This window comes from Marmota marmota, unplaced genomic scaffold (genome assembly GCF_001458135.2).
Source record: "Marmota marmota marmota unplaced genomic scaffold, marMar, whole genome shotgun sequence".
Taxonomy (NCBI): domain Eukaryota; kingdom Metazoa; phylum Chordata; class Mammalia; order Rodentia; family Sciuridae; genus Marmota; species Marmota marmota.
In genome coordinates, this window is record NW_026000242.1 from 10,987,366 (window position 1) to 11,013,482 (window position 26,117).

Consider the following 26,117-nt stretch of genomic DNA (forward strand, 5'->3'; position numbering starts at 1 on the left):
TACTATCTTGGAGCCCCCCATTCTGTCTCCTGGTACTAGGAAGATAGGCATGCTTTGAAGCAGACCTAGCACATGGTATAGGATAGGTCAGGATCACGTCAGTATTCCTGTGCACATGCACTGCATAGGAAGCCTCAGAGCACACAGAAGGCTTGTAAGAAGTCTAGGGATGGTGTGTGGCAGGTGGCTTTAGGACAGAACTCTGAAAGGGGCCAGGGAACATAGCAGAGCTCACGGGGTAAGCTTAGGTCCTGGGTACTATTTCCCTCTCTCATCCTGACCCTGAAGGGCTCTTCCCCGCCCCCAAGTCTTTCCCCAGTTATTCCTCACATTGCACTTCAAGGTACATGGACTGGGAGTCCTGGCCGATGGTGTTGCTGGCAGTGCAGATGTACTCTCCAGCATCTGTGTACTGGATGCTCTTCAGGGTCAGGGATGACACGCGGGCATGGCTGCGAACCACCATGTGCCCGTCCAGAGTCTGCCAGGAGGGAAAGGGGAGCATCAGAGTCCGAGACAAGGCAGAGGGCCATGCAGCTATAGCTATAGCTATAGGAGACTAGTTCATCACCTATCTATGATGAATCTCACATCCTCTCTCCTCTCTGGGCCAACATTTAAGTCTGACTTTAGGTATTACCTAATGGGGGATGTTCCCTGAGCACCATGGGAACTTTGGTGTATCCAAAACAGGAAATGGGACTTGATTATGTCAGATGACCTGAACTGTGTGCCAAGATTGGTTTGGGGCAAGGACAGACTAGGTCCCACAATACTACTTTGGGATGAGTGAAATAGAGGCAAAGGCCCTGGCCAGCATAGGTCTCAGCAGCAATGGCCTTGCCTTGGGAGATCCTGGAAATATGCATCCCTGATCTTTCCTTCCAGTTTTCCCACCTCCAGCCCTATGTGCATGTTCATGAGATAGGAACTTCAAATGTGCTCACTGAAAGAAAGTATGCAAGAAAGCCATTCTCTGCAGATGTCTCTATTTCCTGGATACTTAAAAGCTGAAATTATCCATTAAAAAAAAGTCAAACAATTCAAAGCTCAGGATTTGCCGAGACAGAATTGAGGGTAACAGGATCCCCTCTCTAAGAAGAGTGATAAAGAGAGCCCCAGGCAGATCTGGGATCCTTGACACCATAGTCTCCATTTTCTAGTTCTTAATTCTGCTATTGGCTTCCTGAGTCACTGGAATGACAGTGATCAGTCAAGAGAATAGCATATGATCCTAATGCAATGAATACTGGGATATCTCCAAGGGTTTTTAACTTGTGACATTCTAAGTAAAATGGTTGCTGTCTCTGAATGGGTGTAGGCATATGGCCCAAGTCCAGATCCTCCAGAAAGCTGGTAATCTGATGAAGGGGTCAGACTCCTTGAAAGCTGGGTCACCCTCATTTCAGTGTATGATATTCTGTAGAAAAGGACAGGACAGTACTCTGCATCTGGCATCTGATGGGCTTGTCTTTAGAGAATGAAAGACCACCTGGCTTCAGATTCTTTTAATATGCTGGTTTGCAAACCTGAAGTCCAGAGATGTAGTGTCTTATGGCAGCCTGGGAAGCCCAAAAGCCAGGCACCACTGGCCTTGCTCAGTAGATCTAGCACAAGAAGTTCCTTACACTAGCATTAACAGAACTAGTCCTTTTCAGTCATCTAAGCCCCATCACATGTCATATCTGGAAGCTACAGCATGTTGCCGGTAAGAGGAAGAAGGGCCAAGCAAAATCATCACTGCCTCCTGCTATGAGCATGTCCCCTTCCTGAGACCAATGCCCTGGTGTTCCCATTGGGCCAGCGAAGGTAGGAAGATGCTTGATTGAGAAGCTGCATCCCAAGAGATGGCACACACTAATAAGAGATGCCAGCAGACAGGTGTAGGGCACTTCCTAGATAATCAATTTGTTGGAGATTCTGGATCCCGGGACTCCTTTTCTTGTGGGCTGCCAGTGCTTACTGATCCAACCCAGTGGCTATTTTTAAATGCCAAACAAAAATCTTTACCTGTCAGTCTGCATTAGGGCCATGGAGGCATGAAGCCATTCCTGCAGGGACCTCTAAAGGCTGACCTGATCTGCCTCTCACTCATATTTCCCCCTATACCCAGCAGATATAGGGGACCTGAGGCCCATCCCTGGCTTTTCTGGTCATCTCAGTGATCTCAACTGCGAGATGAACTATGATTCTTTGGACCCATACTGGACTTGTCATTATGCCCTATGCCATAATCCCCAGGAAGCCAAGAGAACAATTCCATGTGAAAGATAGGGAAAGAAAGTCATATAGGTAAGAATGGGACAGTGATAGCAACAAAGTAGGGGGATGAGCAGTCTTTACTTAGAATAATCTAGAAAACATTTAAAAAGAAGCTTAGAAAACGGTTATAGGGACAGCTGTACTTTTTTTTCCCCTTTCGATATGGTCTCTTTTCCCAGGCTTCTCTATATGGAAATTTCTCTTGTTTAATGATGTCAACAGACCAGAAGGCAATCCTCTATAGAGAATTCTTATTTTGTAGGGGCTCACTGCAGGTGTGATGGTGGGATTATTTGCCAGATGCCCAGTTGTCCCTTTGAGGATATGCAGATAAGACTCCAGTGTGATTGGCCTCTCTCTCTCTCTAAATTGTTTTATTCTGGCATCAGGATAAAGCCCCAGAGTGCCACCTATAAGCTTTCCAGACCAAAAGCCAGGCTGACTGTCTTGGCTGCCCCAGAGGAAGCAGATGAACTCTGGGCAAGAGTTAAAAGATCATTATGGAAAAAAGATGCCCTTAAAAAAATCCATGAAGGGTGATTATAATTTTTCTTCCCATCAAAGCATTTTTGTCTCTCTTCTTACAGGTAAAAGTGCTAAGGCTTTTCAGAGCTTATTAGAATGAAAGTGGCCATAACCCAAACCTTCTTTTGCTCTCATCTGGGCTTATGGTTTTCATCTTTGAATGAGATAAATAGGAGAGAATGAAACTTCTGAGCCCCACGGGTGGCATTCACTTAGAAGTCAATTATGTCCAAAGTGCGACATTTCTGATAAAGACACTTTTGGAAAACAGAATCCAGTGTCTGCTTTCTTGGGAGTAAATCTATTATTTTCACTTACAATAAGAATTCTCTTCCCAATCCACAAGAAGGGGAAAAAAAATCTCTTAACAGCTCCTTGGGGCTCTCTGATAAATTTTAGCCCCTCCTCTTACCATGTCTAGGTCAGAATGACAGGAGGAAGATGTACAAGGCAAAGCAGAATGAGATCTGCATCTACTTAAGACTGGCTGATAATTAACCCTTCTTCTCTTCCTTCCCCAATCCCAATGGGTCGACGACTTCTGGGCAATAAAACACCCAGCCTGTGACGGCACTAAAAGATTCTGGTGCCTCAGGAGTGAAGCATTTCAGTGTGGACATGTACTGAACCACAGTCCCTACGCCATCGGGGAAGGTAGGACACAAAGAGAGCTAATAATGAACTGGAATTGACAATGGAAGCATGTTCATGTGCAGAAACTAATATCAGTGCCTGGGGATAGGCAGTCAACTTTTAAATATTTAGCAGCATTAAATATTGATAACCATGACCTGAACACATGAGCCATGTGCTCTGAATAATTATCATTCCTGAAAGACTAAGAGGATAGGTTTACCAAATTAAAATACCGAATCTATAGGCTCTTCTGTGTTTATATTCTTATAGAATCGAAGACTCATTTGGAGAAAGAAGGCAAAAGCTATTTTAATAAAATGTATTTATAAATTCGATCCTTGAATGTCACCTAAAATAGATAGGTTTTTATTTTACTATTTTGGTCACTTAATCACAAATCAGGTTTAAAAAAAATGACAGAAGTGATCATAGATAGGGCCTGGGAGTGTAGCAATTAAAATCTAAAGGTTAATGTTTAGCTTCAGTTTTCAAACTAAGTCCTACATTACCTAAACCAAAGAAAGTAAGCAAAGAAATTTCAAAGGCTAAATGCTACTGACTTTACAAAACATAAACCCATCTGTACCAAATCATTTCAATCTCATAAATTTAATGCTCTATAAAAGTAACAGACATGTTTAGCAATTTGGAAAAACCAATGAGAGATGTCATTCGTGTAGCTTTTGAGATGAAATGTGATGTGATAATCTACCAAGACCGATCATTATAAAATAAGTGAGCAACAAGATGAGTTGAGCTGGAAAGGAAAGGGCTGAGCAGGTTTTAGATTACTAACTCTGTGACTTTATGGTCCAAAGCCACATCTACCATGTGAGAATAAAAACAAAAAATTCATTGTTTCAAAATGCCTGGCCTGGGCATTGGGGCAATTTATTTCTATCAGTATAATTACCTGGATGTGATTTTACCAGCACCAGCAAGAGAATAAGATCCAGTTTTAGAAAATAATAAGGATTTGTTCATCCACTCCCAACACAGCTTGCTTGCTCATCCTAAAATGACACTATTGCTAAGTAATGTCTACCACTATTGACCTATTCTTTACTCTAACTAAAGTACTAATTAGTTTAGCATGCCTGGTTATTAAACTGTAATGGTAAGTTAAACTGCAATGCTTTCAAAACTAAAGACTGGCTAGTGGTCAGGTAAGCTATACCTCTTGCTTCTCTGGTCGAGTCCACGAAGCCTGGAGAGAACAAGATATAAAACACAACAAGAAAGCAGTAAAATTTTACAACATGTTGCTTTAGAGAATTGATGTACCACACTGCATTACGTGCACATGCAGCTTCCTCTTAATTCAGAACTTTTTCCAAGGCCCACTTTCAATGGTGTGTTTATTACCCAATTTAATTTAGGATTTAGCCTATGTTCAGCTTTTTCCCCCTTAGTACGTTAAAATTATATGTTTGTATAATTCAATCGTAAAGGCATTCCTAATCTTTGGTAGACATACATACATATACCAGCAGACATATTAGACTGCTTATGTTGCAAAACATCTTAAATATTCTTCATAGTACTGGATGACACTACTGATTCTAACCACATCATCTAGAAATACTTAAGAGAGTAAGGTTTCCTCCTCTGAGTTTTATTAGACAGCATATCACAGATACACTAATGCCATTTTATGCTCATGCACTTTATAATTCTTTGCATGCATTCTATTAAAAGTGAATTTTTTTTTAAAAAAAGGGAACAAATAAAGGAGAGGAGAGGCACATTAGGAATGAGAGTTATGAAGTCTTTTGAGACTGTGGGTAAGGAAGCTTAAGGATGCTGGGAAGCTGTGGTAGGGCTCTAGTCCTTAAAGGCAGAGAATGCCCAGTTGGCACATGGGCTCAAGTATGGACCATCTTCATCCAATATGGCATTCACAAGAAAGTAACCCAACTCGCAGCATAGAGGTTTGGGGCATTTTCCATTCTCATCTAGCTATTTTTATGTATCTAGCACTTGGGCATATAGTCTGCTTTTTCTGTTTTCATATTAGGAGTCAAAGACATCATAGCTGCATTGTTCTTTTTATTAGGTGGTGTGGTTGCCTGATTATCCCTGATGTTCAGATGGAAAAAAAGATACAGAAGATGCTAGAAACACAGCAATGCAATCAGGGAATGCAAATGAGTTAGCAAACAGTAAGAGTCTACTATATACAAGGAGCTTTGTGAGAAATGAGGATGGAAATACTGGGTTATGTCACATGATGTTGGAATGAAGAAGGAAGTGAGAACAGAGGAACACGCATAGACCAAAGTAACAGTGGGCCAACACGTCAGATATAGTTGCCAATTCCACATCACTAAAAAGCTTGTTTGAAACATGCCAGGGCTGTATCATATGGAGTTGTTTGTTTTCAAATGTGATTATTCTGTGTGTTTCTCCCAAGTCATTATGGTTCTGTGGCTTTTAGAATAAGTGGTTGCTAGTGACACGATGCTTCTAGTAGCCTAACTCTTACCTGTGTGACAGTGGAATGACGTAAATGTCTTGGACCTAATAATTTGGTGAAGGTGTGGCCCATATCAAGACACTCTGATATGCAAATATACATACTGAGGAACTAAGTTAGGGTACTATTAGTAATACTCCAGAAATTGTTAGTCCTAGGTTGTTTTAATATTATTTACATTTTTTGTCTTATGCCCAAGAAGCTTGCAGGAATATGTATACAAACTAAAGTGAAGCATCTTTCTAATTATCCTAAGCATTCCTTATTGTACATTTGCCCACACCCGAGATAAACCAGACTCTGACTGCTTTATGTTGTCACTATTTTCAGTAGTTAAAAGTAGGCTCTGGGCTTGTACCGAATGAGAAATTCTTCCTGGAGAAAAGAAAAGCTTCAGCTTCCAAAGAATCCAGAATTTCAAAAGGTCTCATTTGTGACATACTCTATCAGCATAAGATTCAAGGCTCACAAAAGGCCCTTCATTTTTTTTCTCTCTTTTTTTCATCTCAACACTTCACCTCTCTCCATTACTTAATCATGAAGGCTTCATACACCTTTCTTTATAATCATTTCAAGGCATAGAGGTGTTCACATAGGCAAATGATAGATTTTTTTTCCTGCCAGGATAGAGTATGAAAATCATCATCCCTGTGTTTCATACAATGTATAAGTGGTGCCTGGAATTTAGTAACACTCATTCAAATACCTGGCAGGCAATGTTGAAGATAAATCTGTGTAGGATGAGTAATGAAATGATGCAGATGCACAAAAACTTTCTGAAATATCAATCACAAAAAGCTTCACATACATCATCCAATTGGCCCATTATGAAGTTCACTTTTTTGTTCAAGATTACAGTGACCACTAAGTAATGGACCAACTGTCAGACAATTGATCTACCTTAATGATCTGAATGATCCAAACAATTAGACACAGTCTAGCTATTATTGTTGAACTCAACCAACTCAACTGGCTAAATCTTAATAATTATCATTCTCAAGTCAGTGATCAAACTCAATTCAGAGATATGATCAAAGATAGGGTGTGACATTAATTGCACTAGGTTTTGCTTGCCCCATTCCTCTTCCTCTTCCTCCTCCTCCTCCTCCTTCTCCTCCTCCTCCTCCTTCTTCTTCTTTTGAACTTTATGTTCAATGTATGGAAATGCATTCTGCCAAAGTCCATTCCTTCTTTTTTTAGTGAAGAACATTGATATTCCATTAGCAAGTTACTAAGTGTGTGTGGGTGATGCATAAAGACTTCTCTCACCTGCCTCTTCTCATAGGAAAGGAAATATCAGACTGAAACAGTGATGCAAAAACACAGAATAGCTTTAATTTGCTTATGTACTATATTATAGGAATCATTGAGGCTTCCAAGAAAGTCATCAGAATCACAAGAGAGCCCTGTGACTTCGTGGCACCAGTTACTTCACCTTCTAAGCTACCTACAGAGAGGGTAGCCATGACATGGAGGCACTCTAAGGGCTCTGAACTTGCCCTTGTCCCATTAAACATTTTTATCAGTGACTTGGACAAAGATGTTTCAACTAAGTGTTCACACTAACTGGGAAGCACTAGCTACTACCAACATTAGATGACAGCTGCATTAGGAAGGCTACTGAATTAGCTGCCCTTGGACTTATGATTAGGGCTGGGGTCACCAATGACAGCTCTTGCCTCATTACTTTTAATATACACATATAAAATAGGGGGGTCCACATGCACTGAGATGCTCTGACTCTCAGACTTCTAAGGACACTTCTGATGAAAGTCAGATCTGTCTGGTTGGAAAGACTGTGAGGAACAGACATTCTCAAGCCAGGGGATATTTGACAATTTAGTAATGATTAGAAGTGGCTCCTGACATTTAAGGGGGAGAATGCCAGTGATGCTAACCATCTTACATTGCATAGGACAGTCCCAGTGAAGGAAGGGTCTCCTAAATTGCCATAAATGACCCTACTGAGTAAGACTGGGCTACAACATGTATATACAAATTTTTAACAGAAATAAGTATAAAATTCTGCATTGTTGGTTAAGCAATCAGTTGCATGAGAACAGGATAGGGGATATACGGCTTAAGTGAAGTTCATATAAAAAAAGACTTGAGCATGTTAGTTGACCACAATCTCAATATGAGGCAACAGAATGAGGACACTGCTCAAGGGCTAATGCAACTTTAACTGCATAATGGTGTCCAGATCCAGAAGGCAACGGTCCTACTGAAGTCTGCATAGGTCACACTGGGCATGGGACTAGTGAATTGAAGCCACCTAGTACAGGACAACTAGAAGGGTGAAGGATGTGAAAGCCATGACAGAAGAAACAGTGAAAATGGCTGGGTGTGTTAAGGGAAGAAGATCAGACCAACTTGAGGAAAGTTCAAGTGCTATTTCAGTGACTCAGATGAAGGTCTGAGTGGCAGAGGTGGGGAACACTGGGTACAGGAAGAGACAAGGAAGAAGTCCTTCCTGATCATCAGCGTTGACCAATTGTCCTATGGAGGACTGACAGTGTCACCATTTTAGACAGGGTCCAGAGTGACTTTTCTAGCAGGGATGCTAGAAGAAGGGGCTGGTGAGATTTCAGGACGTGAAAAGGTGCCTTCTGAACATCCACGGTTTTGCATGCCATGTAATCTGAATCTCAGGCTTTTACTCTACCATTAGATACGACTGACTATTCTGACCTGTCTTGTGTATCATCCTGATTTTAAAAAGAAAATTGCTTTCTCCCACTCCTACAAGTCAGGGAGTCTAGTAATCTCAAAACCTAATTATATACAATGCAACTTTAGTTGGAGAACATGAAGAGACTGCCAAAATAAAAGTAAAATTTATTTTCGGGAATCTGACCTGCTCATGGATGACCATATTTATTTTTTTAATAAGCAACTAAGTATTCTGTAAGGTGGATAGCATGCCTCTTTTATGTCACTATTTAATGGATAGAAATGGCAAATTTTATTATAGAGGATTTCATTTAGGACAATTCATATTAATCTGGTGTGTTACATCATAGGCTGATCTGGAGGACTTGTTCTAGACACTGACTGATTTGAGCTCCAGTAATGTCACTTCAAGTAAATTTGCAGATAGTCACCAGCAAAGGAAACCACAACACAGAGCATGTGGCTGGGCATGAGTGATTATCTCAGACTAAGACTGTTGGTCTATACTTAAAACTGAATTGTGCAAGCCTGGTATCTGCTAGGCTTGAGAGAGAGGGCCTTTGTTGGATTCCTTCAGTCTCAATATTTAGTAAATGTGAGTGTGTATTAGTTTCTATCTTTTCTCATTATATAAAAATAAAATCATAGGTTCAAGCCAGACCTGCCAACCTATTAAAGAACCTGAGATAGGCACAAATCTTAATAGTCCTTCTGGTCTGATTTGGATGTTGAGCTATTCCTAGAAAAGATAGAGAATTTAAAAGCATACAACTAAGAGAGATATTTCTGTCTTTCACTGTAGGACAAAGATATAGACTGGCTCACTCTGAACAAGTCCACTGTTAAGCTGGGTGCAAAAAGACCTGCCAAGTATCCATCCTATTGATCAAACCCCGAAATGTATATTCAATCCACATAACACACAATGGGAGCTGAAATCTTAGCTAAGGGTTCAATTCCATTGTTGATAAAGAAAGTATTCAAGTAAACACCACATTTCTTCATCTAGCTGGTTTTTGCATATCAAACAGCATATGTGAGTTTCAAAAATATTTAGCAGTTCTTCAGTTGAGTTTTTGTTACATTGAATTCAATTCTGGATGAAAAATTGCAAAAAAAAAAAAAAAGGGGGGGGGGCTATTTGGAACAGCAATCCCTGATCCTTTTGATTTAGCTTTGTTTTCTATTAGCGAGACAGAAATCAGTTCCTCAAATGCAAATTCCAAATTTAGCTCTGGTATTTCACACTCCTCTTTTTGGGCTGTAGCTGAGTTTATCCTGTTTAGGGATTTCCTTTCAGCAGGCAGAAGAGTGAAGAGATCTATCATTTTTGACATTCTGGTCAATAAGCAATCCATTTTAAATGTTCTTTAAGGCTAAGGCCATTACTCCCGAACAGGTAACAAAGCTTTGGTCAACTAAAATGAAGCCCATTACTACAGGATATACGAGAGCAGGTTGGACAAGTGCCATAAGAGGATTGAAGTTGCTTCAAAACCAGGCTTTTTCCTCCTTCTGGTTTCAGCCCACTCAATAGCGAAGGGCTGCATAATGGGGGAAGGTCACCTTAATTTTTATATATTGTCAATAATAAAGAGAGCTTTCCGGTGGCCTATAAATCCATGTGCTTTAAAGCTACATTTTTAGTCATTTAAATTTCCGAGGAAGTTTACTATGATGTTCTTAAACCCTTGGTGAATAAATTGCAGAACCCAGGTACCAACATCATCGTTTAGAAACTGCTAATTATTTTTGCCTTTAGAACAAAATGAAATCCAAATGTGACCAAGAATACAGGCAGACACAAAGGCAGCCAAGCTTTTGTGCATATGTGCATATTCAGCATGAGTGTACAAAACATGAGGGAAAAAATAGGCTCATTTTGGTCCCTGTTACTTTCAGGAGACATTTCCTTGGGTACTCCCCAGATGATAATATTACCTGGTATACAGGGATCTTGCTTCTCCTTGTTCCTCAAAGATCCACAACCCTGGGTTTGAACATCACTATCGCCTCCTTTCCAGAACACCTAACTTAACCATGCCCACTACCATAGCACCCCTGCCCATCTATACAAGGAATTGTGCCCTTTCCACTAAAAGGGATGTTGAGCAGGCCATGTCTGGACAGGCTGGGGGAGGGAGGTTGCAGGACCTGACTGTGGCCTCTGGTGACCATATACCCCCCTTCTGGCTCACCGAAGAGAACTGGGCAGGGCAGACTCAATGTGCATCAAGTCTGTGTTCCATGGCCCTGAAACTCTTGGGCAACAGTATACCTTTTCTTCGCTGCTGATGTTTCGGGTGGAAGTTCTCCAAGTGATGGAAGGAATGGGGTCTCCTGAGGCTTCACAGGTAAGAGTGACCTGCTCCTCCAGTTCCATGGCTGTCTGATTCTCTACATAGGTTATTTTAGGTTTTGCTGAAAAGACAAAACATTTCTATGAGTTTATATGATTATTTACTGGGTTTAAATGATGATGTGTAACCCTTCAACAAAGGTTATCTATTTATTAAATGTAAGAACCCATTCTGGGTATTGTAGAAAACACAGAATAGATTCCTAAAGGGTTCAACAAAAGAGGCCTAAGACAAGACACAGATCATAGTAATAAAAACATATCCTGTGTAGTGAGATAGGGCAACAGCAGCAGGGACCATGGAACAGAAGAAGATGGTGGCCCTGGTCTAAGCCTTAAGAGTCAGCTTTGGGGCTGGGTCATGAGATTTTCAGCTAATGCCTATGGGGTAAATATGGAGTCATTCCAAATGTAAAAAACTGCTTGACTTAAAATGAGAGCAAGGACATGTGAAGAGAGGGCTGGGAAGAGAGGAGTGCAGCCCACAGCAGCAGAGAGAGGCAAGGCTATATTGTTGGAATTTCCCATTTTGGCCGGTGGAGGCCCATGGACAGTGTTCAATCAGGGCAGTGCCAAGATCATTTATACTTTAAGGTTAATCCACGGAAAATTCAAGGTGGTTTAGAATGGAGAAAACCTTGATGTAGGGAAACCAATTTGGAAGCTCTGGCAATGACACAGATGTGAGGTAACACTGAGTCCTGAACCTGGTAGATTTAGAGGGAATGGAGACCAAAGGGCAGCTTTGAGAGATGGGGAAGGAAGTTTCAGAGGAAGTGGAAATGAACAGATATAGGGCAAGCAGGGATGGAGAGAATTAAAGGAAGGAATGACAAGGAGGCTAAATGGCTCAGTTCTTAATGACTAGGAGGCGTTAGCATTAACCCAAGTAAGAATGCTAGGCGAGTAAGTATAGAGGGCTGAGGATGGGAAGGAGGAGTTGAGATGAGTTCATTTTCCAAATGTTTGGGTAATGCAAGAAACACGAGCATTCCAAAAGCTGAGTTAAACGTTAAAACATTAGAGAAAATTGAATTTTCCCACTTAAAAACAATCATACTCTGAAATTGCTGAACCTTCCGTAGAAGAAAAAAAGATATAATACTGCACAATTGTAACTTATTTCACTAATAGAGACAAAGGCTGGGCTAGAGAGATGAATGACAATAGCAGCAAAATCAGAATTATAAATAATTTTTGAAATAACTACATTTTCTTTATATTTAAATTCATGCAGGAACTACAAGTAGAATAATTGACTACTGCCTGTGTTTACCCTCCAAGCTGAGGTCCTTGATGTTTTGATAAACAGAAGACAACGACAGAGCTATGTTTTTTTGTTTGTTTGGAGCAAATGCCTGCTTCCATATAAAATCTATATAGCTCAAATATCCTCCTGAAGTTAATCTGTACTGACAGCTTGCTTAGAAAATTCTTTTTGGCTAGCTGGAACATAAGGACATCTTAATCCAATGTGGCCAAATGATCACAAATTTGAGTTGATGGAGCCCAGGTGAATGAAGTCTTCCAGGAGGAAGATTTTGTGTCTATCTTGATAAATACGAATTTGCAGGAGGTTACAACTTGGAAAGAGTAGGTGCTAAGTGCTGCCGAATAGGAGGTTTTAGAGGGTGAGAGAAAACAAAGCAAAATAATGGTAAAATAAAATAAACACAAAAGTAAAGAGGCAAGTAAAATAAAATTGACTGTCCTATACTGTCAAAAGCACCCTAAAAAGTAAAAGAAAAACAAAATAAAATGTAGCCAAACAACTGAATTCTCTAAACTGAACAGCTATTTGGGCCTGGAGATAGTCCTAGGATGGCTAAATTTCTGGCCTCTTGAAATGCAGATTTTGAGATCTAGATAGTGTTTGCTGACCTTCCCCTGACCCAGAGCACTTTGTCCTGGCAGCAAAAGGTTAACAGAAGGCAGACAAAGGTCAGTTGACCTCTATTAATATTTGGTCTTGGTGGCTCCATTTACCAGATGGTTACAAAGGGTCCATTGTGCAAGACCTCAGAAAAAGACTATATTCTTATTAAAAACATTGTTAACAAAGGCTAATTTTGTGTAGTCTACCGAGGACTGTTGGAAGGACGCAACACTGGTTGCTTAATCCCCTCTTAGTTCAGAATCAGGGCCACTGTCAACACAGAGAGTTTGGAATAGTGTTTGGGAGTAACAGGGATGCTCTCAATATTTGTACTGGGACAATGGGCAAACAGGAACAGATGTAGGTTCACCCTGCTTAGAATCCCTTCCCCGGGATTCCAGCACTGAGAGAACTTCTCTCCCAGTTTTATCTTCCAATGGTCCTTGCTGCATCTTAATTAGCTTCTGTTGTGGGTCCTTGGCTTTTGGATCCTCCTGTGTTGTCCAACTGCCTCCTTAGACTCGGTGTCTCAGGCTGTTCCACTGCATCTCTCCTTGCGGGCCCTCCTAGGAATACTGCCATCCTGTGAGTTTTACAAGCATGTCCATGACTCTGCAGTCTGCTGCTAAGAGTCAGCCTTGTCCACTCCAACTCCAGTCCAGGCTCTGGCAACCCTAGCCCAAGAAGGACCCTGGGGAGACCTGAGGCCCCTGCTTTCTTTGAAGAGACTTGAACAGGCTTCTGGGGAGGTGTGACCAGGTGCATCTTCCTTTAGGCCATTGCTGGTCCTCTTCTTTCACCCACAAGTGCTGCTTTAGTCATGAGGGGAATCAGCTAAGCAAGGCTGCTGCCCACCAGTGAACTTGGCTCAGTCCATGGCAGCATGAGAACTCAAGAGCATTAGCATGAGCATAATAATCTGCAGAGACAAAAATACTTCTTCATAAGGGCCCATGAGAGAGGAGCAATGGAAACTCACTGCCAGATTTACAGGATGATAAAATTAAAGGAAGGTAAAAGCAGTTTCTAGCTGATAATGAGGCAATGCATGTTAGAAAAGATTATTTTCTTATGGAAAAAAAAAGATGTCATTTGGACATGATTGCAGCAGTGTCTAATTTAGTTAGGTCCCTTATTTCTGATTTCCATCCCCTCCTGAAGCTACAAGATTACTGACTTCATCCTTACTATCTAAGCTACAGGTGTTCTTTCTTCTTCCTCCTCATTAGATTCCACTACTGATGAGGAACTGGCCTACTTCTCCCCAGTAGTGGCCCCTGATGGCAACCCTTAAGGAGAAGGAAAGAGAAAAAAAAGAGTCAAGAAAGATGGTGCCCTAATCAGCTGGCTCCTCCCCTCCTGGTTCCCTTGCTCCATATCAATGGGGGAGAAGAAAGGAAGGGAAGTTAAGAAGGTGAAAGGGGGTAGAAAGGGAGGTGTATATGAGGCACCATTTACTTCAAGGAGGCTGTATGAACTTCCTTGGGATATTATAGAGGATTCTCATTTTGGATTCAACACAGGTCCATGATCTCCTTACCTGCCTTTTTAGGAGCCAAGCCACCTTTCTTCTGGTTGCTTTGGTCTGCCTAATCTCCACTCTCCCAGTTTCAGTCTTTGGAAACTAACTCTGTGTGTGTGTGTGTGTGTGTGTGTGCGTGCACACGCGCATGTTGCAGAGGAGTATAGGCATCGAGGATTGAGGATACAGGATGGTAAGGAAGACAAATCTTATTTGGCCTCCTTGCCCATTGTGTTTTCCTTGCTCTGATTCTTCATTCTACCATGACCCCTTACTCACCTCCCATCTTTCCTTCCTGGGGCAGCTGCTGTCACCAGAAGACCTGGGGGAGGAGCCAAGAGCTGTTCTCCACCAGCCACATTAGAGCTCAGTGTGTAGATAGTCTATGAGGAGCATGGTGGTGAAGAGAGCACCTCATCCTCATGTTACTCACCATACCCTAGGCAATTCAGATGGTGTGATTGCCACTGGCATATGGAATTGGGCAGTAGTAACTGCCATTAGTTAGTTCAGGGAATGGATTTACAAGCCAACTGCCTTGGTTTGAATCCTGGATCCTTGGAAGGGGCATTTGATTTCTCTGTGCTCACTTGTAAAATGGGGATAATAATAAAATCTACCTCATAGGGTTGTGATGAGGATTAAAAGAGCTAATTTATTGATAGTGCTTCATGGTGCTTGGCACAGTATAAATGTTTATTTGTGTTGGGTATTATTATTATTACTTTAGAAGAGTAATGTCCCAAAGCATTTCCTAAAGACAAGTGATGATGACATGATTTCAGGCTCATCTTCTTGCCACATAAGTTATGCTTCATTCCCATGGATTAATGCCTTGTCTTTGACTTATTCAAATGCTAGTGCCTTCTGTATGCTAGCTATTGTCTTAGGTGCTGGGGACATATCTGTGAGCAAAACAGACACAGCCCCTGTCCACAAGTAGCTGTCATGCAACACCATGCTGCTTTTTCTGCCTCTGCAGCTGCACATGAGTCCTGAAATGCTTGCCCTGCCCTCCTTCACCTGTAATTCCCACCTACAAAACAACACATTGTTTCAATGACTTCTCTCATTTTTATCACATGAGATCAGAGATCAATTTTTTCCCCTAAAAAACATTGCACATATTGGTATTATGAAATCAATATAAGGGTTGTTATTTAAAATTTCTGCATTGGTCATCTACACTATCCCGTGAACCTACTGATGAGAACAGAGTCCCTGTCATTCATCTTTGCAACTTTGGCTGGGCCCACAGCAGTCACCTGGACTGACACTATCTATTATCATTTAGAAGCTTGTATGTTTTTCTCCTTTGTGCTTCTCAGAGTCAAATTCTACTCATCTCTGTAGCTCCTTTGTCTAGCAGCATTGGTGTTCAATAAATATTTGTTAAAAGAAAGAAAAACAAATGCATCTGTCTTTTCCTACAATATGGAAAAAATAAGATCAGAGTGACTGGGGAAGATTAGTCTGAATTAGAGAAAAAATTTCCCAGAATGTTTTTTTATGAAATTTATCTTTCACTCTCAAGTACATACAGGTACCTTGAACAAACCAAAAGTTATTTCTAAACCCAACCATCAGAGATGAATAAATAAAATTCATCTATGATTACGCAGGACCATTTGCATATAAACACTTGATTCTCAACTGCATGTTTACATATTACACAGTTCTCTTGATCAGGTTAAATAAGCAGTCCCAAGGCTGGTTCCCAGATACACATCTCAACTACCTGGGAGGGACAGGTCCCAGAGCTGCCCCTCAGGCACCTGTACCCCAGCAGCACCATCTACAGTAAACCAGCTTATCGGTATTTTTTAAACAGATAAGCAGACAAAATTGAGACCTATCAAGGTAAACATCTCATTGCAACAAATTCATTTTTCAAGGTCAGGTCAAAATGTATTTCAGTTCTGAAGTGCATGGAGGTTTGCTGAGTTTATAAAGACAAAGTGAGGGCTCTTTTTCTGACTGTAACAGTTTCACACAGAACAGCGAAGGCAGCCAAAAAGGTGAGGCGGGCAGCCAGTCATTCACTGACATTTACCAAAGGTCTGTTAAGAGTCTGGTGCTGCTTAGGGCACCAGGGACGAAGTCTGTGTAAAACAGGCAGCGCTCTGCCATCTTGGAGTAAAAGTGCTAGTGGGGCTGGGATATTAACAAATCCCAAGACAAATACATAAATGAGATGAGTTCAGGTATTGATAAGTGCTTGAAACAGTCACAATTAAGTGATGAAAAAGATTTTTGGGGTAAATCAGGGGGCAGCAGGGACCGGGGAGCCGTAGTAGCCAAGGCAGTGAAGGAAGTACTCATGGAGAAGGTGTGTTGGCACTGATAGCTGAATAATGAGGAGGAGAAGACAGCTTTGAGCAGCTCCCAGGGAATGATATTCTAAGCAGAAGAACATCAAATGCAATGTCCCAGAAATGGGGAGCAAGCACGGTGTATTTGAGGGACAGAAAGAAGGCTGGTGTGGATGGAGAGTTTCCTGTAGGGAGCAAAGAAAAGATGAGGGTGGAGAGAAAAGGCAAATGCTTGGTAGGTGGAGCAGTGTGGATTTTATTCTGGATACATTGTGGATTTTATTCTGAAGGATTTTGAAAAGTGCAGTGGCACTTAGGCCATGCTGGCTGCCACCAGGGAAAGAAACTGAAGGGGACTAAGGGGGAGAGGTAGGGAGACGGCTATGAGGCTATTGAGCTGGTGAGGTGAGCTTGATGGTGGCTTGGACTAGGGCTTGGATGATGGGGCTGGTAAGAAAAGGCTGCCTTTGGGATATAATCCAACTAGAGTGGACAGGGTAAGAAGAACTGCAGCAGAGCAGTGATCTTGACCCCCACTGTGCTTACCAAAGACTTTGAGGTGTATAGATGCATCCTGCTCGCCGGCCTTGTTCTCAGCAATGCAGACGTACTCGGCTTCATCGTTCTTGTCCACCTTCCTGATGGTCAGCTCAGAGCTGTCATCACTGAAGATGTACTTCTCATCGTCTTCCTCATTCTCTATCTGTTCCCCATCCCTACAGAAACAGAAATGCAAAGGACTATGATTTTGACCACAGAGAGAGTTAAGATGTTTATTTTTAATTAGTTTCCATAAAATGCAGATTGAGCCAATGGGAAAGGGCCAGTTTTCACAAGAAGGGAGGACACCAATGTCTACTTCCACATATACCTTTGATTCCTCCACTGATCCTCTGACTCTGCCCAATGGCTGTAAACTGTACTCACAAAGGCTTCAAAGAGGCCTCCTTCTGGACCTGCCCCTTTAAGATTGAAAATGAGGCAATAATCCAATGCTCAAGGCAAGAGGACCTTACAGAAAAGAATCTATTCTTCTTGGAGATGATATTCCCAAGAAGTCCGTATGCAGGTCACTGAAATGCCAACATGGAGTGGGCCCTATGATGCTCCTTTTCTTCTAGCCCATGACCCAACACACCAGCCAGTTTCTTACTTTGTCCAGCTCATGGTGGGCTCTGGGAAGCCTTCAGCATCACACACCAAGGTGACAGACTGGCCCAGGTTGGCGGTGGCATTCACAATGGTCTGCCTGGCCTGGACGGTGGGTGGCACTAAAGGAAAGAAAGATGTTAGGCATGGTTGTGAAAACTTGGGAGAACTAATGGCTGGAGAAGAGACACTTCAGGGGTTCCCAGGTCAGGGAGTTTCTGCCTGTGGATCAAGAGAGTCCTGGGTGGCTGCAGAATTAATGTAAAGGATCAAAATTTAATGCATCAAATAATTAATGTAAATGGAATAAACAGTTTATCCACAAACATGCGTTATTGTTTTTTCAAGAGTTTAGAAGCTATAATATCACATTTTACTCATGTTAACGTGATACTCGATTTATAGTAATTATTTGTCATTATATATGTTCTTAGTCAATGCACACTAAGTAACTACCACAGTCAGTAGAATTTATGTGAAGAAGGATTCTCAATACTGGAAAAAACTGAAAACTACTATTCCTGGTGGTTATAAGTCTACTACCATTTTGAAGCGCACCAGCTCAAAACCAAAGAGTGACATTTCTTTGGAATTGTCATAAACAACTTTGTGCACAAACTGTTTTTACCAAAGGAATGAGAGGGGGAGAGTTTGGCAAAAAATGCATATCAATAGCCAGAACAATTCAGACATGATTTACTTATTTTCTTAGTACTGACATTATAATTTCCTGTAAACATCTTGTAAATGTCAGATCGATTCCACGGGTGTGTTTATTTGACTCTGCAAATTAAGATTAATAAGCCCATGGACCATGATTCTGACTATTCTGAGACCTGAATTGATTGTAATATTTTCTCTTCACATTGAACCGAGGGGACTAACTTCAATTACTGTAACATCAAGGACAATGAGGATGAATATGAACTTATTAGTAAGCATGAGAAAGTTTCCAGTGCTGTAAGGCAATGAAAGGCATTCAATAACTGCACTGAGCACCCCCATAAATGAGGGGAGACCCAAAAGGCAAGTATATTAAAAATGAAAAATAAAAACGCCCTACAAATTATGCTAGGGAAAGCATTCAGGAAAGATGGATGGTTGAGTCAGGACAGAACTTATTTTATAGAACAAAGAGGAAGTTAGAAGATTTGGGGAACCAAGGTTGTAGCCATGGAGAGAACAGGAAGAACAGATCTCCTCACCATTCACAATGACCTGAATGTCCTTGAAGTTGATCTCCCCCCGTGCCAGGATTCTGCCCTCACAGCGATAAGTGCCCTCATCTGTTTTCTTGATTCCCCGGATCTGCAGGTAGTTGTTGGACAGGACTATGAATCGGACTAGAAGAGACAAGAGGCAGGTTCATCCAAGGATCAGTCAGAGAACTCTGGAATCTTCAGGCAGGGAGCTGAGCCTCTTTCTTATTTCCTAACTTCGCATTATAAGGTAGGTCTTTAGGCTCAAATAAAAAAATGTGTTTGTAGGTGTGAAATATAACAGAGAGCAAAAGTGTATTGGAAATGTATATTTGTTCTGGGGAGAAAATCGGGTGCCTGAGTATACCAGCTAGGGATACACCAGGAAGCTGCGTGTGGGTTTGGGGACATCAAATCTGAGTTTGGATGAGAATCCTTCAGGGACTGGTAGAGGTGGAAACCTAGATAACTTGGTAGCCAAGGGAAAGGCAACTACCAGGAAATTGAAGTCTCACCATCTTTTTTCAGGATGACATCTCGGCCTTTGTGTTTCCAGATGATGGTTGGGGGGAGGGAGCTGACCACATCACACACGATCACGGCATCTTCCCCCTCCCTGAACTCCTGTGGGGTTGGTGCATTCTTGAACATGAGCTTCTCTGGAAAATGAGTAGGAGAGTGAGGAGGACAGCAGGTTCTCCCACAAGATCCCTTCCCACTAGAGCCATGCTGTCTGGACTTGAGTCCCAGGCAAGATTCTGCCCATATATACTGTTGTACAGGAGGGTGTCCCACTCAGTACTTGGTCACAGATATGAAGTAGAGCAGCTAGCCCAAAGGTGGTAATGGAGGGGGGGATGTCACCATTGTTTAGCAACCAATATCTACTGAGGGCTGAATTTTTTAGTTTGTTCAGAAAAGGTTCTATATAAGCAGTGCCTTCACCAAGGATTTTTTTCCATGTGGGATGATGCTAATGAAGGGTAATGCATATTCTACAATGAGAGGTGACACCAGTCTTTTCTTTGTCTCTTATTCTTGTGCCTACTCCCAGCCCCACTCCATCTTCCCTACAGCAGAAAGAATTCTGAAGAACAGAAGGAGAGCACACTTAATGGCAATAAATACTGTGGCAATCAATATTGTTCCATTAGCTGTCACCCACAGTGACTTTGGCTTACGGGACAGAAGTATGATAACAAGGTAATGAGATGCCACCTCCCGACAGGGTTTCAGCGGCAGTGGGAATGGTGTGCACTGAATGGCATCCAATGTTCCAATAATGATCCCACACCTACTTGGGCTTTTGGGCTCTATAATTAGCAGGGAAAAGTGGAATAAGAAGGGAAAGCCTGAACTGTTCACCCTTCGGTCAACACTGGGGGAAGCACAGAAGAGTCCATAATAGCTCTCTGGAAAATGTGTAATTTGAATTCAGAAAACAGAAGTCAGTAGAGGGTAGCTGTGACCAGTGGGAATCAGGGTTGTGGGTTGGCCAAGGACCATCTGAGAATGTACTGGAACTCTGAGCGAGGCCAGAAAAGACTCAGGAAGAGAAAAATCATGGTGTCAGGCCCTCACTGGTCGCGTTATGGCCATCTCATGCTTTCTACTACCCATTCATGTGTCTTGCTGACCAAAGAAAGGACAGAGAACACAGAAGAGAAAGGCCCTTACGGAAGATCTTCACGTTGACGGTGGCCTCGGACTCGCTGCCATCCTCACCAGTGACCACACACTTGTAAATGCCGGCATCATCGATATTGGCGTTGTAGATGGTGAGGGTGGAGGAGGAATCGTCGTTCCACACCACCGAGATCCGCTGCTGGTTTGGGCTGAGCTTTTCTCCGTTGGGGGAGAACCAGGAGATGTCCTTATCTTTGGCATCTCCTGCCACTGAGGAGGAAGAGATTATATTCAAACCACTGAAATAAGAAAGACTAAGTTCCCTTCAGAGTGACAGTGGCAACACAGTAATAGCCACTGAATAACCAACCAAACAATCAAGGTTGCATAGCCAGGCAGCGATGACCATTTATGTCAAAACATGGCTCAGATCTCCTCTGGCTTCTGTGCTTAATTATTATATACATAAAACTTCTTAGAGTATTTGGAAAGCTCAACAATTACTTGCTCTCATATTGCTTTATAGTGGTCCTATCCTCCTATCCTTAGTGAGGGAAGACAAATTTGCTGAGAACCTATGATGAGCTGGTCGCTAAGCTAGGAACTTACATGCCTCAAAGAATGGGAAGTAAATTAGTTGGTATATCTAAGATCTGAGTTAATCTGAACCAGTTGATCAGCCTGTGCCCCCACCCCCTTTTGGCACCAGGAAATGAAGCCAGAGGTGCTTAGTCAGTGAGCTACATCCTTAGCCCTTTTTATTTTTTGAGACAGAGTCTTACTAAGTTACTTAGGGCCTTCCTAAGTTGCTGAGGCTGGCTTTAAAGTTGTGATCCTCCTGCCTCCACCTCCCAAGCTGCTGGGATTACAGGTGTGCACCTTGGTACCTGGTAATCAGCTTATTTTTGAGGGATTCAATTATGAAACAAGGATGAGACACATTGTCTGGTCTAGGAGTGCAGATTCAAATCACTTTGAGTCTAACAGCTATTGTACCCACTGACATGGTGGCCCTTTCAGCATCTCCTGCCTCAGCCAGACAAATTCATCTTAAATGCTGCAAAGAAGCTAGTCAGAATCACCCATGCCTCCTTTCCCTAAGAGGGGGAGATGGATGCTGGGCTGGAGCAGGGTGAAGGGCTCTAGGCCCCACTGGTCGCAGCTTTGCCCTGTTCCTGCACAGCCCGCATCACCCAGCCCTGTGCAGATGCTTAGCATGGAAATGAAGTCTTCCTTTCAGAGCCCATCATGTTTCCAATAAATATCGCTATTTGCAAGATGTGCTGTGGGCTCCACGGCTGCATCTCCAGATCATTGAAATTGCTGTAATGAAAGCAAAGCTGGAGGGAATGCATCCGGCAGCCACAGCCACCTCATCCAGTGCAGATCATGCTAGCAGTTAAAGGTCTCTCCCTGCTGAAAGCTGCTCGCTAAATGTCACAGTTTACACCTAGCTCAACTCCTTCTGGTCTGCCATGTTCCGGATCCCAGTAGTATCTGAGACCTAATTTGATATTCTTCCCTCCACGGGATGATTCCTGATAATCACTGGGAATGGGAATAATGGAATTGTTGGAAATGGGAGATATTTCCTAAACAAACAACAAGGACACTACTTCTAATATATCCCAGGGCTCTGGTGGGGGTTATGGGACAGAGTATCAGCATTCACAATAGACCTGGAAAACCCAAGATAGATATACTCAAACCTAGAGAGATATCAGTGTTCAATCTACTTTCAAGAAAAGTGTGGACCTTCTTGGATTTTCAAGGTCTCAGATTCTAAGAAATGAGACTTAAACGGACCCAGTGAAGCATTATTTCTAAGTCAGTACTGTTATCTGGTGTTGTTTACTGGGTGAGGACAGGACAGGACATCTGAGATAACTTGCTGTCTGAGAGTTGTACTGATTATCTCCCTCCAAAACTCTTGGGTTTCCTTCAGTCATCAAGCAGAACTCCAGGTGAGGTATAGCACCACACTAGGGTAGCCTTTGAGAGGAAGAAAGGGGGTCTGAGAGCCCTCCTGGATCTTGAAGGGTCACACTATTGACCTTGGAGCAGAGCCATACCCAGAATTCTAAGGTGTGGGCGCCACTGTTTTGGCACTCATGAGCTTCTGCTCTGCCTCATGGGTGTTTATTTTGGTAGGGGGCTAAGGGGTACCGGGAATTGAACTTGGGGGAACTAGACCACTGAGCCACATCCCCAGCCCTATTTTTGTTTTTTATTGAAAGACAGGGTCTCACTGAGTTGCTTAGTGCCTTGCTTTTGCTAAAGCTGACTTTGAACTGGCGATCCTCCTGCCTCAGCCTCCTGAGCTGCTGGGATGTCTCATGGATTTCTGAGGCAAGCTCTGAAATATAACAGGACATAGGAGGGCACTTGCCTTGGCATAAGAAGAATTTGGATTCTCCAACGCTGATTTCCCCTTGGCTGGGAACAATATCCACCTGCAGAGAAACTGAAAAAGAAAAAGTCCAGTTCAGACAAACATTTGAAATTTTGAGAATTAAACTCAGAGCTTTCATTCAAAACCCAGGTTTAAGGAAGTGTGAAAGGTAGAGGTTGTGTGGATTTTGAGAACTTGTCACCACCAAAGTACCCTCACACTGCAGCCAGGAGTGGACACAGCCCTGATCATTCACATCTGGAACTGCTATGTCCTATGAGATAATGCAAGGTCCCTTGGGAGACCTGGGGTGACCTCTGCCTAAATATTTTTGACCCTTGAGGAGGCTTATGGTCCTATTCCAAATAGCAACACTCTGGACTCACAGAAACAGCAGCCCAACCAATCCCTTTTGGATGTCAATCTGAAGTGTCCCCATAGCTGTGCCAAGAGCAGAAAGCTCACCACACCAGAACTATACCCAGGGGTTTCTTGCAAATTCCCCAGGCCACCATCTTTAATCACTGTGAAGAGAGGGTCAATGTGAAGATTCAAACTGGTTCTGAAGCAGGGGATGCAAACAGATGCCCACCTTAAGTCAAGAAAATAGGACCAATATGTCTATTTCCGTAACAGGAAACAACATCAAACATCATCACCACAATTAGTCAGACACAATTCTGAAATCCTGTAGTCTATGCCCTGTGGAATTCCCTGTATCCCCTAACAGCTTTTCCCTGAATTTTTATTTGAATATCTGTATGTTCTGTCGTTCTCCTGCTCTGATAAGAAAATACACTGCACCAGATCTTACTGATTCCTGTATTCAGTCTGCTCCTCATTTATCTGCTCAGAGCAGATAAATGTTCCTCATGAAAATACAGTTATAGGATAGGAGAAATGATTTTTTTTTTCATTTGAATTCAACTTCCCTCTGCCTCTCCTCCTCCTAAGCAAATGTGAAAGCCAAAAGCTAACAGACATTTGGTTCAATGTATGGAGCTCCTCAAAGCCAATCTGAGGGAGGGGTCTGAGCAAAAAACAGGCTGGATCATAGAGACTCAGTGAGCCCTTCCTTCCAACAGCCATTTTCTGTTCACAGTCGAATGGAGGCAAAGCTTGTTGCCATGGCGACTGACTTGCAGGCAGGGCTGCTGTGGCTCTGGGTCTGCACTCATTTGAAGAGACTACAGTTGTGCTCAGCAGAATACAGAGATCAAAGGGTCTGTCTGGGGTGGGAAGGGAGTGTGTGGGGGCAGCAGAGGATTTGTAGCCTTCCTAACCACCCCACTAACAAACAAAGCAGGTAACGAGAACACACACCCAGAGCTGAAGCTGTAGAAAGAAAGGGATGATGTGGCAGAGCCAGGATCTGCAGAAGGGAAGGAGACAGGGAAACGATAGGGAATGGGGCACAGCAAGAGGCAGGGAGAGGATGATCAGGGCAAGTGGGGGGTGCTCAGGCCCTTCTAAGTGCTCTACTGGAAAGAAATACTACAGGGATCTGGGGCCGGCTAGTCTCACCCTCATTCATTCTGTTGCTGATGACCCAGCTGGGGATCAGGACTAAAATTCTTACTTTGCAACAATGAAAGGCCTTCCCCCACCTTTCCTGACTGTAGTGTCCTAGTGCCCAGGGTTGCCCTGGAACGTAATGCTACCCAGAGCTGTAATGTCCGCAGGTGGAAGCAAGACTGGCCCTGGAGTGAGGTGCCACTCAGTTCTACAAGGGGAGATCCAGAAAGAGTCTCAGATATCTTGTCCTGCCTCTTTACATTCCAGATGAGAAAGAGAGATGAAGTGACTTCCCTACAGTCATTTCTAGTCAGGACTGAAGTACCCTGGAGCCCAGGCCTCCTGGCTCCCAGGTAAGGGTCCTGAGTATGCAGTGCTGCTTCTGGGCAAAGAGTGAGAGGTTTGCATTCAGTGTAACAACCAATCTGGGATCCTGAGTAACAACCTTCAACTTCATTATACCTTAAGATGCAGAGCAAGACCAGCATTAATAAGGCCCTATGGTATTTGGAGGAGCCCAGGGCCTTAAAGAGAGGGCTGCAGAACAGTACCACTCATGCTAAGGCCAGCCAGGATCTCTTCTATTGCTTTCCATGGCTCACATTCCACAGGAACCATAGGCCTTAGGAAGCTCAGAAGCTGTGAGTACCCCATCCCTCGCCTGAGTAATGGTCCTTTCTGGAGTTTAAAGGGGCATTCTTTAAAGAATTAGAGGCATATTTCTGCCTGGAACGATCCCTGGCCCATATGCTGAACATTAACAGCCAGCTTCAACACATGGATCCTGTTACTGCAGTGGAGCCTCCCTGCTTTGAGAAGGATATTCTTATCCTGAGTGAAAAAGCAGACTTCAATTTCTTAAAGCTCTTTTCAAAAAGAACATGACTCTCCAGGGGCAGCCAAGCCGAAAAGTTTTCATACCCAAATGTGGCCAGGATCTATCTCTGGGCCACAGGGAGAAATGAGAATCAAGCATTTCAAAGGAATTCCCAGCTTAACGGGATCCCACTTACACATTTATCACCACAGAAGTTTTGAAAAAGAAGAGGTCTTCCACTGACACTCCTGGGCTTTTGCACACATGGAAAAGAGTGATTCTTCCCTCAAAGCACCAGACAGGGCTGGACCAGAGGAGCCTCAGACGCTCTGCAAATCAATGCCTGGATGTTTTCGATTGTAGCACAATGGCTGATTATTCTTCTGCAAATGCTAAGCTTTGAAATATTAGGTTTAATAGTGAGAGATGGAAATCCTGATCTGAACTCAAAACTCCTTCCCTTCACTTCTTGCTTCTTCTTTTCACTTCTCTATGACAACTTTCATGGTTTTCAATTAAAAAAAAAAAAAGCCTACCTCAAGTTTCAACTTTCTTTGTTGTACATGGAAGTGAAATTTCCTAACCAGGCATAATACATATCTTTAAAGAAACTATGAAAACATTTCTCCCAAACAGACTATCTCATCTCTTGCTTTCCATTAACATTGTCTGTGTAAAATGTCATCTTAGCTGTATCCAAAGATCCTGGGTCGTCTCAGGTCAGATCTGACATTACCCAGAGTTATGGTTTAGATGTGAAGTGTCCCCTAAAAGCTCA

At 42.7% G+C, this 26,117-nt stretch overlaps 1 protein-coding gene and 1 long non-coding RNA gene across 35 annotated transcripts in view; one reads left to right on the forward strand and one right to left on the reverse strand.

Annotated features, from left to right (window-relative positions):
* Ncam1 (neural cell adhesion molecule 1) overlaps positions 1–23,161 on the reverse strand; it is a 65,503-nt gene extending 42,342 nt beyond the window's left edge. For 19 of the 34 annotated variants that reach the window (XR_007344570.1, XR_007344569.1, XR_007344567.1 and 16 more), the window contains exons 1-9: positions 23,005–23,161; positions 20,667–20,885; positions 19,505–19,648; positions 18,996–19,133; positions 17,795–17,912; positions 17,188–17,357; positions 10,851–10,993; positions 4,601–4,630; positions 331–481 (exon numbers count right to left, since the gene is read on the reverse strand). Coding sequence is in view for 26 of the 34 variants with exons in the window: in XM_048795887.1 (XP_048651844.1) it covers positions 331–481; positions 4,601–4,630; positions 10,851–10,993; positions 17,188–17,357; positions 17,795–17,912; positions 18,996–19,133; positions 19,505–19,648; positions 20,667–20,885; positions 23,005–23,146 (1,255 nt within the window). In the remaining 8 variants the exon portion in view is untranslated. The remainder of the gene's footprint in view (positions 1–330; positions 482–4,600; positions 4,631–10,850; positions 10,994–17,187; positions 17,358–17,794; positions 17,913–18,995; positions 19,134–19,504; positions 19,649–20,666; positions 20,886–23,004) is intronic. The other 15 variants (XR_007344573.1, XR_007344572.1, XR_007344571.1 and 12 more) reach the window with 1 other exon arrangement.
* LOC125613954 lies at positions 365–22,579 on the forward strand. Its single transcript, XR_007344574.1, has 3 exons — positions 365–509; positions 19,294–19,304; positions 22,569–22,579. It is a non-coding gene; the product is annotated as an uncharacterized LOC125613954 (long non-coding RNA).
* Positions 23,162–26,117: the final 2,956 nt, after the last annotated feature.